The sequence below is a fragment of the Oncorhynchus gorbuscha genome, linkage group LG14, assembly GCF_021184085.1.
Source record: "Oncorhynchus gorbuscha isolate QuinsamMale2020 ecotype Even-year linkage group LG14, OgorEven_v1.0, whole genome shotgun sequence".
NCBI classification, from domain to species: domain Eukaryota; kingdom Metazoa; phylum Chordata; class Actinopteri; order Salmoniformes; family Salmonidae; genus Oncorhynchus; species Oncorhynchus gorbuscha.
This window is the reverse complement of record NC_060186.1, coordinates 1,769,135-1,784,087: the sequence shown is the minus strand read 5'-3', so window position 1 is coordinate 1,784,087 and position 14,953 is coordinate 1,769,135. Positions and strand designations below refer to the sequence as shown.

The following is a 14,953-nucleotide window of genomic DNA, read 5'->3' as shown; positions in this document are numbered from 1 at the left end:
TTAACCAGGAAGGACAGTTACAACTGCCACCTGGCCAAGTTAAAACAAAGCAGATCAACAACACAGTTAAACATGGGATAAACACATGTACTGTCAATAACACAATAGAAAAATGGAGTAAGGAGGCAAATAAATAAATAGGCCATAGTAGCAAAGTAATTACAATTTAGCAAATAAACACTGGAGAGATAGATGTGGAGATTATGACGTAAAAGTAGAAATACTGGTGTGCAAAAGAGCAAAAAGTTAATAAAAACAATATTTACATTTACATTTAAGTCGTTTAGCAGACGCTCTTATCCAGAGCGACTTACAAATTGGTGCATTCACCTTATGACATCCAGTAGAACAGTCACTTTACAATAGTGCATCTAAATCTTAAAGGGGGGGGGGTGAGAAGGATTACTTATCCTATCCTAGGTATTCCTTAAAGAGGTGGGGTTTCAGGTGATGAGGATGAGGATATGGGGATGAGGTAGGTAGGTAGTTGGATGGGCTGTTTATAGATGGGCTATGTACAGCGACAGTGATCGGTAAGCTGATCAGATAGCTGCTGATTAAAGTTTTTTTTGTGTGCAATTTGTGTCAGTCATTGGCAGCAGAGAACTGAAAGGAAATGCGGTCAAAGGAGGTGTCTGCATTGATCTTCGCTCCCTGAGGTACTGCCAGGGCTTTAGCTCAGCGGGCTAACACAATGTTCTCTGACTGTCCCTCTAGTTATACTGCTCCCAGCACAGAGGGAACCTGGTGTCGGTTCACAGCCCTGGTCAACAGGTGTTTGTCCAGGATCTGGTCAGGAGACACACAGACCAGCCGGTCTGGATAGGAGGCTACGATGCAGCTCATGTACATGGGGTCAATAATTCATCAGTCAGTCAGTCAGTCTGTCAACCAGTCTGTCAAATGTCTACAGTTTACAGAGGCAAAAGCTCAACATACTTTCTGTTTAAAAACAATGAAGTGGTTTCAATCCATCAATCAATGTGTTTCTGTGATAAGGAGGGGATGTGGCTGTGGAGTGACGGCTCAGCTGTTGACAGTTTCTACTGGGAGGAGGATGAGCCCAGTAACTCTGGACAGGGGGAGAACTGTATGGAGCTACACACTGGAGGTACACACACACACACACACACACGCACGCGCACGCGCACGCGCACGCACGCACACACACACACACACACACACACACACACACACACACACACACACACACACACACACACACACACACACACACACACACACACACACACACACACACACACACACACACACACACACACACACACACACACACACACACACACACACTCTCTCTCTCTGAGCACATTGAAATAACTGAAGTGTGATTTGTCTTGACAACAGGTGGGCAGGGCTGGAATGACCTGTCCTGTGGAGAGCTGAGGTTCTATGTGTGTTCTATGGAGACAAGGTAGCAGGTCTAACACTGTCTTGTATCTGGACACGTTTTATACAGAGACCATATTAACACTCAATTACATTCATGTATTTCTTATTTCATTTTCTTTTAGATCTGATTTAGCATCATTACCAAGTCTGAAGAAATCACATGAGAGAGGTAGGAATGTCTTGGCCCATTGCCTTGGCTAGACTATAAGTTAATGCTGTTACATGTGGCCCATTGCCTCGGCTAGACTATAAGTTAATGCTGTTACATGTGGCCCATTGCCTTGGCTAGACTATAAGTTAATGCTGTTACATGTGGCCCATTGCCTTGGCTAGACTATAAGTTAATGCTGTTACATGTGGCCCATTGCCTTGGCTAGACTATAAGTTAATGCTGTTACATGTGGCCCATTGCCTTGGCTAGACTATAAGTTAATGCTGTTACATGTGCAGCTCCTTGTTGAAAGGCACTCTGACATTTAGAAGATGACAGCTGTCTGATCATTAATGACACTTGTGAAACGTGTTGAATGTGTGTAGGTCTGGAATTGTTTTTAAACTATTAAGCTTTTTGTCCTCCTAGAAAACCTCTCAGTGTTTGGATGACTGAGGTGCCCAAAGTAAACTGCCTTTTACTCAGGCTATCCTAGATATCCTCTTCCTCTTTAACGGGATATCTATTCTAAATCTCCTTTTATTTAAATCTCCCATTTTAAATCTGACTTCCAACAGTCTATTCACTCTAAACAATGTGATTTTGATACGAATCAGCTATCAGCTATTTTGACCACTTTCCCTGTAGCTTTGACAAAAACATAGAGCACATTATTAGTCTACTCTGCTATTCAAATCTAAAATTAGAACAGAAAAACCTTCTACCAATTAAACAATACAGCTGTTTTGGTAACTGCATCAATTAATTTAATGTAGCTAACTTCCTACTGTTGAATTAACTACCATAGAACTAGTTTAATGTAGCTAACTTCCTACTGTTGAATTAACTACCATAGGACTAGTTTAATGTAGCTAAATTCCTACTGTTGAATTAACTACCATAGAACTAGTTTAATGTAGCTAACTTCCTACTGTTGAATTAACTACCATAGGACTAGTTTAATGTAGCTAACATCCTACTGGTGAATTAACTACCAATTAATGTAGCTAACTTCCTACTGTTGAATTAACTACCATAGAACTAGTTTAATGTAGCTAGCTTCCTACTGTTGAATTAACTACCATAGAACTAGTTTAATGTAGCTAACTTCCTACTGGTGAATTAACTACCATAGAACTAGTTTAATGTAACTAAATTCCTACTGGTGAATTAACTACCATAGAACTAGTTTAATGTAGCTAACTTCCTACTGGTGAATTAACTACCATAGGACTAGTTTAATGTAGCTAACTTCCTACTGTTGAATTAACTACCATAGGACTAGTTTAATGTAGCTAACATCCTACTGGTGAATTAACTACCAATTAATGTAGCTAACTTCCTACTGTTGAATTAACTACCATAGAACTAGTTTAATGTAGCTAGCTTCCTACTGTTGAATTAACTACCATAGAACTAGTTTAATGTAGCTAACTTCCTACTGGTGAATTAACTACCATAGAACTAGTTTAATGTAACTAAATTCCTACTGGTGAATTAACTACCATAGAACTAGTTTAATGTAGCTAACTTCCTACTGGTGAATTAACTACCATAGGACTAGTTTAATGTAGCTAACTTCCTACTGTTGAATTAACTACCATAGAACTAGTTTAATGTAGCTAACTTCCTACTGTTGAATTAACTACCATAGAACTAGTTTAATGTAGCTAACTTCCTACTGGTGAATTAACTACCATAGAACTTTCAGAATGTTCTCATTAAGACTGCTTATGCATTATGCATTAACACCTCTAACCCACTTTCCTGTGGTAGCAATTCTACAGGAAGAGAGAGACTGCAGATTCTTTCAAACAACAATTTTATAAGATTTGCATAAATTAAGCAATCAACCATCACCAAGAGTCCAGAGTTGAATGCTTAACAAACATAGTCGGGTCTCTGCTTTTATAGAAGAATACATCCTTCTTGTATACACGGCAGTCAGCAGACAGAGTGTAAAAGGTCATTAGTCGTCTGTACAACAACATGAAGTAAAATAACATTTTATTGGTTGCATACATGTGTTTACAGTTACATAACAACAAACATCACATCAAACACTCTGGTTTTCTGAAAGCATTCTGTTCATCAACAAGCTGACCAGACTGTTCTAGATAGTAGATAGTAGACTGTTCTAGATAGTAGATAGTAGACTGTTCTAGATAGTAGATAGTAGACTGTTCTAGATAGTAGATAGTAGACTGTTCTAGATAGTAGATAGTAGACTGTTCTAGATAGTAGATAGTAGACTGTTCTAGATAGTAGATAGTAGACTGTTCTAGAGAATACATAGTAGACTGTTCTAGATAGTAGATAGTAGACTGTTCTAGATAATAGATAGTAGACTGTTCTAGATAGTAGATAGTAGACTGTTCTAGATAGTAGATAGTAGACTGTTCTAGATAGTAGATAGTAGACTGTTCTAGAGAATACATAGTAGACTGTTCTAGATAGTAGATAGTAGACTGAACTAGATAGTAGATAGTAGACTGTTCTATATAGTAGATAGTAGACTGTTCTAGATAGTAGATAGTAGACTGTTCTAGATAGTAGATAGTAGACTGTTCTAGATAGTAGATAGTAGACTGTTCAAGATAGCACATAGTAGACTGTTCTAGAAAGTGGATAGTAGAATGTTCTAGATAGTGGATAGTAGACTGTTCTAGATAGCAGATAGTAGACTGTTCTAGATAGTGGATAGTAGACTGTTCTAGATAGTGGATAGTAGACTGTTCTAGATAATAGATAGTAGATAGTAGACTGTTCTAGATGATAGATAGTAGACTGTTCTAGATAGTAGATAGTAGACTGTTCAAGATAGCACATAGTAGACTGTTCTAGAAAGTGGATAGTAGAATGTTCTAGATAGTGGATAGTAGACTGTTCTAGATAGCAGATAGTAGACTGTTCTAGATAGTGGATAGTAGACTGTTCTAGATAGTGGATAGTAGACTGTTCTAGATAATAGATAGTAGACTGTTCTATATAGTAGATAGTAGACTGTTCCTAATGGTGGATAGTAGACTGTTCTAGATAGTAGACTGTTCTAGATAGTAGACTGTTCTAGATAGTGGATAGTAGACTGTTCTAGATAATATATAGTAGATAGTAGACTGTTCTAGATAGCAGATAGTAGACTGTTCAAGATAATAGATAGTAGACTGTTCTACATAATAGATAGTAGACTGTTCTAGATAGTAGATAGTAGACTGTTCTAGATAGCAGATAGTAGACTGTTCTAGATAGTAGATAGTCGACTGTTCTAGATGATAGATAGTAGACTGTTCTAGATAGTAGATAGTAGAGTGTTCTAGATAATAGATAGTAGAATGTTCTAGATAGCAGATAGTATAATGTTCTAGATAGTGGATAGTAGACTGTTCTAGATAGTGGATAGTAGACTGTTCTAGATAGCGGATAGTAGACTGTTCTAGATAGTGGATAGTAGACTGTTCTAGATAGTAGACTGTTTCAGATAGTAGACTGTTCTAGATAGTAGACTGTTCTAGATAGTGGATAGTAGACTGTTCTAGATAGCAGATAGTAGACTGTTCTAGATAGCAGATAGTAGACTGTTCTAGATAGCAGATAGTAGACTGTTCTAGATAATAGATAGTAGATAGTAGACTGTTCTAGATGATAGATAGTAGACTGTTCTAGATAGTAGATAGTAGACTGTTCAAGATAGCACATAGTAGACTGTTCTAGATAGTGGATAGTAGACTGTTCTAGATAGTGGATAGTAGACTGTTCTAGATAATAGATAGTAGACTGTTCTATATAGTAGATAGTAGACTGTTCCTAATGGTGGATAGTAGACTGTTCTAGATAGTAGACTGTTCTAGATAGTAGACTGTTCTAGATAGTGGATAGTAGACTGTTCTAGATAATATATAGTAGATAGTAGACTGTTCTAGATAGCAGATAGTAGACTGTTCAAGATAATAGATAGTAGACTGTTCTACATAATAGATAGTAGACTGTTCTAGATAGTAGATAGTAGACTGTTCTAGATAGCAGATAGTAGACTGTTCTAGATAGTAGATAGTCGACTGTTCTAGATGATAGATAGTAGACTGTTCTAGATAGTAGATAGTAGAGTGTTCTAGATAATAGATAGTAGAATGTTCTAGATAGCAGATAGTATAATGTTCTAGATAGTGGATAGTAGACTGTTCTAGATAGCGGATAGTAGACTGTTCTAGATAGTGGATAGTAGACTGTTCTAGATAGTGGATAGTAGACTGTTCTAGATAGTGGATAGTAGACTGTTCTAGATAGTAGACTGTTCTAGATAGTAGATAGTAGAGACTGTACTAGATAGCAGATAGTAGACTGTTCTAGATAATAGATAGTAGATAGTATATAGTAGACTGTTCTAGATAGTAGACTGTTCTAGATAGTGGATAGTAGACTGTTCTAGATAGCAGATAGTATAATGTTCTAGATAGTGGATAGTGGACTGTTCTAGATAGTAGACTGTTCTAGATAGTGGATAGTAGAGACTGTTCTAGATAGCAGATAGTAGACTGTTCTAGATAATAGATAGTAGATAGCAGACTGTTCTAGATTTATAGATAGTAGATAGTAGACTGTTCTAGATAGTAGACTGTTCTAGATAGTGGATAGTAGACTGTTCTAGATAGCAGATAGTATAATGTTCTAGATAGTGGATAGTGGACTGTTCTAGATAGTAGACTGTTCTAGATAGTGGATAGTAGAGACTGTTCTAGATAGCAGATATTAGACTGTTCTAGATAATAGATAGTAGACTGTTCTAGATAGCAGATAGTAGACTGTTCTAGATAGTAGATAGTAGACTGTTCTAGATAGTAGATAGTAGACTGTTCTAGATAGTAGATAGTAGACTGTTCTAGATAGTAGATAGTAGACTGTTCTAGATAGTAGATAGTAGACTGTTCTAGATTCTAGATATTAGATAGTAGACTGTTCTAGATAGTAGATAGTAGACTGTTCTAGATAATAGATAGTAGACTGTTCTAGATAATAGATAGTAGACTGTTCTAGATAGCAGATAGTAGACTGTTCTAGATAGTGGATAGTAGACTGTTCTAGATAACAGATAGTAGACTGTTCTAGATAGTGGATAGTAGACTGTTCTAGATCAGATAGTAGACTGTTCTAGATAGCAAATAGTAGACTGTTCTAGAGAGTGGATAGTAGACTGTTCTAGATAATAGATAGTAGACTGTTATAGATAGTAGATAGTAGAATGTTCTAGATAGTAGATAGTAGACTGTTCTAGATATTAGACTGTTCCAGATAGTAGATAGTAGACTGTTCTAGATAATAGATAGTAGACTGTTCTAGATAGTAGATAGTAGACTGTTCTAGATAGTAGACTGTTCCAGATAATAGATAGTAGACTGTTCTAGATAATAGTTGGTAGACTGTTCTAGATAGTAGATAGTAGACTGTTCTAGGTAGTAGATAGTAGACTGTTCCAGATAGTAGATAGTAGTATGTTCTAGATTGTAGATTGTAGACTTTTCTAGATACTATACTGTTCTAGATAGTAGATAGTAGACTGTTCTAGATAGTGGAGAGTAGACTGTTCTAGATATTAGACTGTTCTAGATAGTAGACTGTTATAGATAGTAGACTGTTCTAGATAGTGGATAGTAGACTGTTCTAGATAGCAGATAGTAGACTGTTCTACATAATAGATAGTAGACTGCTCTAGATTATAGATAGTAGATAGTAGACTGTTCTAGATATTAGACTGTTCTAGATAGCAGATAGTGGACTGTTCCAGATAGTAGATAGTAGACTGTTCTAGATAATAGATAAGACTCTTCTAGATAGTAGATAGTAGACTGTTCTAGATAGTAGACTGTTCCAGATAATAGTTAGTAGACTGTTTCTAATAGTGGATAGTAGACTGTTCTAGATAGTAGATTGTTCTAGATAGTAGACTGTTCTAGATAGTGGATAGTAGACTGTTCTACATCGCAGATAGTAGACTGTTCTAGATAGTAGACTGTTCCAGATAGTAGATAGAAGACTGTTCTAGATAATATATAGTAGACTGTTCTAGATAGTAGATAGTAGACTTTTCTAGATACTATACTGTTCTAGATAGTAGATAGTAGACTGTTCTAGATAGTGGAGAGTAGACTGTTCTAGATAGTAGACTGTTCTAGATAGTAGACTGTTCTAGATAGTAGACTGTTCTAGATAGTGGATAGTAGACTGTTCTAGATCGCAGATAGTAGACTGTTCTAGATAGCAGATAGTAGACTGTTCTAGATAATAGATAGTAGACTGTTCTAGATAGTAGATAGTAGACTGTTCTAGATAATAGATAGTAGACTGTTCTAGATAGTAGATAGTAGACTGTTCTAGATAGTAGACTGTTCTAGATAATAGATAGTAGACTGTTCTAGATAGTAGATAGTAGACTGTTCTAGATAGTAGATAGTAGACTGTTCTAGATAGTAGATAGTAGACTGTTCTAGATAGTAGACTGTTCTAGATAATAGATAGTAGACTGTTCTAGATAGTAGATAGTGGACTGTTCTAGATAGTAGACTGTTCTAGATAGTGGATAGTAGAGACTGTTCTAGATAGCAGATATTAGACTGTACTAGATAGCAGATAGTAGACTGTTCCAGATAATAGATAGTAGACTGTTATAGATAGTAGACTGTTCTAGATAGTAGATAGTAGCCTGTTCTAGATAGTAGACTGTTCCAGATAGTAGATAGTCGACTGGTCTAGATAGTAGACTGTTCTAGATTGTAGAGTCTTCTAGATAGTAGATAGTAGACTTTTCTAGATACTAGACTGTTCTAAATAGTAAAGGGACTAGTAGACTGTTCTAGATAGTAGATAGTAGACTGTTCTAGATAGTAGATAGTAGACTGTTCTAGATAGTAGATAGTAGACTGTTCTAGATAGTAGATAGTAGACTGTTCTAGATAGTAGATAGTAGACTGTTCTAGATAGTAGATAGTAGACTGTTCTAGATTCTAGATATTAGATAGTAGACTGTTCTAGATAGTAGATAGTAGACTGTTCTAGATAATAGATAGTAGACTGTTCTAGATAATAGATAGTAGACTGTTCTAGATAATAGATAGTAGACTGTTCTAGATAGCAGATAGTAGACTGTTCTAGATAGTGGATAGTAGACTGTTCTAGATAACAGATAGTAGACTGTTCTAGATAGTGGATAGTAGACTGTTCTAGATAGCAGATAGTAGACTGTTCTAGATAACAGATAGTAGACTGTTATAGATAGTAGATAGTAGAATGTTCTAGATAGTAGATAGTAGACTGTTCTAGATATTAGACTGTTCTAGATAGCAGATAGTAGACTGTTCCAGATAGTAGATAGTAGACTGTTCTAGATAATAGATAGTAGACTGTTCTAGATAGTAGATAGTAGACTGTTCTAGATAGTAGACTGTTCCAGATAATAGATAGTAGACTGTTCTAGATAATAGTTGGTAGACTGTTCTAGATAGTAGATAGTAGACTGTTCTAGGTAGTAGATAGTAGACTGTTCTAGATAGTAGACTGTTCCAGATAGTAGATAGTAGTATGTTCTAGATTGTAGATTGTAGACTTTTCTAGATACTATACTGTTCTAGATAGTAGATAGTAGACTGTTCTAGATAGTGGAGAGTAGACTGTTCTAGATATTAGACTGTTCTAGATAGTAGACTGTTATAGATAGTAGACTGTTCTAGATAGTGGATAGTAGACTGTTCTAGATCGCAGATAGTAGACTGTTCTAGATAACAGATAGTAGACTGTTATAGATAGTAGATAGTAGAATGTTCTAGATAGTAGATAGTAGACTGTTCTAGATATTAGACTGTTCTAGATAGCAGATAGTAGATTGTTCCAGATAGTAGATAGTAGACTGTTCTAGATAATAGATAGTAGACTGTTCTAGATATTAGATAGTAGACTGTTCTAGACAGTAGACTGTTCTAGAGAGTAGATAGTAGACTGTTCTAGAGAGTAGATAGTAGACTGTTCTAGATAGTAGATAGTAGACTGTTCTAGATAGATAGTAGACTGTTCTAGATAGTGGATAGTAGACTGTTCTAGATAACAGATAGTAGACTGTTCTAGATAGTGGATAGTAGACTGTTCTACATCGCAGATAGTAGACTGTTCTAGATAGTAGACTGTTCCAGATAGTAGATAGTAGACTGTTCTAGATAATAGATAGTAGACTGTTCTAGATAGTAGATAGTAGACTGTTCTAGATAGTAGACTGTTCCAGATAGTAGATAGTAGTATGTTCTAGATAGTAGATAGTAGACTTTTCTAGATACTATACTGTTCTAGATAGTAGATAGTAGACTGTTCTAGATAGTGGATAGTAGACTGTTCTAGATAGTAAAGGGATAGTAGACTGTTCTAGATAGTAGATAGTAGACTGTTCTAGATAGTAGATAGTAGACTGTTCTAGATAGTAGATAGTAGACTGTTCTAGATAGTAGATAGTAGACTGTTCTAGATAGTAGATAGTAGACTGTTCTAGATTCTAGATATTAGATAGTAGACTGTTCTAGATAGTAGATAGTAGACTGTTCTAGATAATAGATAGTAGACTGTTCTAGATAATAGATAGTAGACTGTTCTAGATAGCAGATAGTAGACTGTTCTAGATAGTGGATAGTAGACTGTTCTAGATAACAGATAGTAGACTGTTCTAGATAGTGGATAGTAGACTGTTCTAGATCGCAGATAGTAGACTGTTCTAGATAGCAAATAGTAGACTGTTCTAGAGAGTGGATAGTAGACTGTTCTAGATAATAGATAGTAGACTGTTATAGATAGTAGATAGTAGAATGTTCTAGATAGTAGATAGTAGACTGTTCTAGATATTAGACTGTTCCAGATAGTAGATAGTAGACTGTTCTAGATAATAGATAGTAGACTGTTCTAGATAGTAGATAGTAGACTGTTCTAGATAGTAGACTGTTCCAGATAATAGATAGTAGACTGTTCTAGATAATAGTTGGTAGACTGTTCTAGATAGTAGATAGTAGACTGTTCTAGGTAGTAGATAGTAGACTGTTCCAGATAGTAGATAGTAGTATGTTCTAGATTGTAGATTGTAGACTTTTCTAGATACTATACTGTTCTAGATAGTAGATAGTAGACTGTTCTAGATAGTGGAGAGTAGACTGTTCTAGATATTAGACTGTTCTAGATAGTAGACTGTTATAGATAGTAGACTGTTCTAGATAGTGGATAGTAGACTGTTCTAGATAGCAGATAGTAGACTGTTCTACATAATAGATAGTAGACTGCTCTAGATTATAGATAGTAGATAGTAGACTGTTCTAGATATTAGACTGTTCTAGATAGCAGATAGTGGACTGTTCCAGATAGTAGATAGTAGACTGTTCTAGATAATAGATAATCGACTCTTCTAGATAGTAGATAGTAGACTGTTCTAGATAGTAGACTGTTCCAGATAATAGTTAGTAGACTGTTTCTAATAGTGGATAGTAGACTGTTCTAGATAGTAGATTGTTCTAGATAGTAGACTGTTCTAGATAGTGGATAGTAGACTGTTCTACATCGCAGATAGTAGACTGTTCTAGATAGTAGACTGTTCCAGATAGTAGATAGAAGACTGTTCTAGATAATATATAGTAGACTGTTCTAGATAGTAGATAGTAGACTTTTCTAGATACTATACTGTTCTAGATAGTAGATAGTAGACTGTTCTAGATAGTGGAGAGTAGACTGTTCTAGATAGTAGACTGTTCTAGATAGTAGACTGTTCTAGATAGTAGACTGTTCTAGATAGTGGATAGTAGACTGTTCTAGATCGCAGATAGTAGACTGTTCTAGATAGCAGATAGTAGACTGTTCTAGATAATAGATAGTAGACTGTTCTAGATAGTAGATAGTAGACTGTTCTAGATAATAGATAGTAGACTGTTCTAGATAGTAGATAGTAGACTGTTCTAGATAGTAGACTGTTCTAGATAATAGATAGTAGACTGTTCTAGATAGTAGATAGTAGACTGTTCTAGATAGTAGATAGTAGACTGTTCTAGATAGTAGATAGTAGACTGTTCTAGATAGTAGACTGTTCTAGATAATAGATAGTAGACTGTTCTAGATAGTAGATAGTGGACTGTTCTAGATAGTAGACTGTTCTAGATAGTGGATAGTAGAGACTGTTCTAGATAGCAGATATTAGACTGTACTAGATAGCAGATAGTAGACTGTTCCAGATAATAGATAGTAGACTGTTATAGATAGTAGACTGTTCTAGATAGTAGATAGTAGCCTGTTCTAGATAGTAGACTGTTCCAGATAGTAGATAGTCGACTGGTCTAGATAGTAGACTGTTCTAGATTGTAGAGTCTTCTAGATAGTAGATAGTAGACTTTTCTAGATACTAGACTGTTCTAAATAGTAAAGGGACTAGTAGACTGTTCTAGATAGTAGATAGTAGACTGTTCTAGATAGTAGATAGTAGACTGTTCTAGATAGTAGATAGTAGACTGTTCTAGATAGTAGATAGTAGACTGTTCTAGATAGTAGATAGTAGACTGTTCTAGATAGTAGATAGTAGACTGTTCTAGATTCTAGATATTAGATAGTCGACTGTTCTAGATAGTAGATAGTAGACTGTTCTAGATAGTAGATAGTAGACTGTTCTAGATAATAGATAGTAGACTGTTCTAGATAATAGATAGTAGACTGTTCTAGATAGCAGATAGTAGACTGTTCTAGATAGTGGATAGTAGACTGTTCTAGATAACAGATAGTAGACTGTTCTAGATAGTGGATAGTAGACTGTTCTAGATCGCAGATAGTAGACTGTTCTAGATAACAGATAGTAGACTGTTATAGATAGTAGATAGTAGAATGTTCTAGATAGTAGATAGTAGACTGTTCTAGATATTAGACTGTTCTAGATAGCAGATAGTAGACTGTTCCAGATAGTAGATAGTAGACTGTTCTAGATAATAGATAGTAGACTGTTCTAGATAGTAGATAGTAGACTGTTCTAGATAGTAGACTGTTCCAGATAATAGATAGTAGACTGTTCTAGATAATAGTTGGTAGACTGTTCTAGATAGTAGATAGTAGACTGTTCTAGGTAGTAGATAGTAGACTGTTCTAGATAGTAGACTGTTCCAGATAGTAGATAGTAGTATGTTCTAGATTGTAGATTGTAGACTTTTCTAGATACTATACTGTTCTAGATAGTAGATAGTAGACTGTTCTAGATAGTGGAGAGTAGACTGTTCTAGATATTAGACTGTTCTAGATAGTAGACTGTTATAGATAGTAGACTGTTCTAGATAGTGGATAGTAGACTGTTCTAGATCGCAGATAGTAGACTGTTCTAGATAACAGATAGTAGACTGTTATAGATAGTAGATAGTAGAATGTTCTAGATAGTAGATAGTAGACTGTTCTAGATATTAGACTGTTCTAGATAGCAGATAGTAGATTGTTCCAGATAGTAGATAGTAGACTGTTCTAGATAATAGATAGTAGACTGTTCTAGATATTAGATAGTAGACTGTTCTAGACAGTAGACTGTTCTAGAGAGTAGATAGTAGACTGTTCTAGAGAGTAGATAGTAGACTGTTCTAGATAGTAGATAGTAGACTGTTCTAGATAGCGGATAGTAGACTGTTCTAGATAGTGGATAGTAGACTGTTCTAGATAACAGATAGTAGACTGTTCTAGATAGTGGATAGTAGACTGTTCTACATCGCAGATAGTAGACTGTTCTAGATAGTAGACTGTTCCAGATAGTAGATAGTAGACTGTTCTAGATAATATATAGTAGACTGTTCTAGATAGTAGATAGTAGACTGTTCTAGATAGTAGACTGTTCCAGATAGTAGATAGTAGTATGTTCTAGATAGTAGATAGTAGACTTTTCTAGATACTATACTGTTCTAGATAGTAGATAGTAGACTGTTCTAGATAGTGGAGAGTAGACTGTTCTAGATAGTAGACTGTTCTAGATAGTAGACTGTTCTAGATAGTAGACTGTTCTAGATAGTGGATAGTAGACTGTTCTAGATCGCAGATAGTAGACTGTTCTAGATAGCAGATAGTAGACTGTTCTAGATAATAGATAGTAGACTGTTCTAGATAGTAGATAGTAGACTGTTCTAGATAGTAGACTGTTCTAGATATTAGAATGTTCTAGATAGCAGATAGTGGACTGTTCCAGATAGTAGATAGTAGACTGTTCTAGATAATAGATAATCGACTCTTCTAGATAGTAGATAGTAGACTGTTCTAGATAGTAGACTGTTCCAGATAGTAGATAGTAGACTGTCCTAGATAATAGATAGTAGACTGTTCGAGATAATAGATAGTAGACTGTTCTAGATCGCAGATAGTAGACTGTTCTAGATAGCAGATAGTAGACTGTTCTAGATAATAGATAGTAGACTGTTCTAGATAGTAGATAGTAGACTGTTCTAGATAATAGATAGTAGACTGTTCTAGATAGTAGATAGTAGACTGTTCTAGATAGTAGACTGTTCTAGATAATAGTTAGTAGACTGTTTCTAATAGTGGATAGTAGACTGTTCTAGATAGTAGATTGTTCTAGATAGTAGACTGTTCTAGATAGTGGATAGTAAACTGTTCTACATCGCAGATAGTAGACTGTTCTAGATAGTAGACTGTTCCAGATAGTAGATAGTAGACTGTTCTAGATAATATATAGTAGACTGTTCTAGATAGTAGATAGTAGACTGTTCTAGATAGTAGACTGTTCCAGATAGTAGATAGTAGTATGTTCTAGATAGTAGATAGTAGACTTTTCTAGATACTATACTGTTCTAGATAGTAGATAGTAGACTGTTCTAGATAGTGGAGAGTAGACTGTTCTAGATAGTAGACTGTTCTAGATAGTAGACTGTTCTGGATAGTAGACTGTTCTAGATAGTGGATAGTAGACTGTTCTAGATCGCAGATAGTAGACTGTTCTAGATAGCAGATAGTAGACTGTTCTAGATAATAGATAGTAGACTGTTCTAGATAGTAGATAGTAGACTGTTCTAGATAATAGATAGTAGACTGTTCTAGATAGTAGATAGTAGACTGTTCTAGATAGTAGACTGTTCTAGATAATAGTTAGTAGACTGTTTCTAATAGTGGATAGTAGACTGTTCTAGATAGTAGATTGTTCTAGATAGTAGACTGTTCTAGATAGTGGATAGTAAACTGTTCTACATCGCAGATAGTAGACTGTTCTAGATAGTAGACTGTTCCAGATAGTAGATAGTAGACTGTTCTAGATAATATATAGTAGACTGTTCTAGATAGTAGACTGTTCCAGATAGTAGATAGTAGTATGTTCTAGATAGTAGATAGTAGACTTTTCTAGATACTATACTGTTCTAG

The 14,953-nt window shown here is 35.3% G+C and overlaps 1 protein-coding gene across 1 annotated transcript in view; it reads left to right on the top strand.

Moving 5' to 3' along the window:
- The window catches only part of LOC123995843, a 105,416-nt gene that overhangs the window by 30,229 nt on the left and 60,234 nt on the right, over nucleotides 1–14,953 (top strand). The window contains exons 9-12 of the mRNA XM_046299525.1: nucleotides 718–870; nucleotides 1,000–1,111; nucleotides 1,366–1,432; nucleotides 1,533–1,579. Coding sequence (XP_046155481.1) covers nucleotides 718–870; nucleotides 1,000–1,111; nucleotides 1,366–1,432; nucleotides 1,533–1,579 — 379 coding nt within the window. The remainder of the gene's footprint in view (nucleotides 1–717; nucleotides 871–999; nucleotides 1,112–1,365; nucleotides 1,433–1,532; nucleotides 1,580–14,953) is intronic.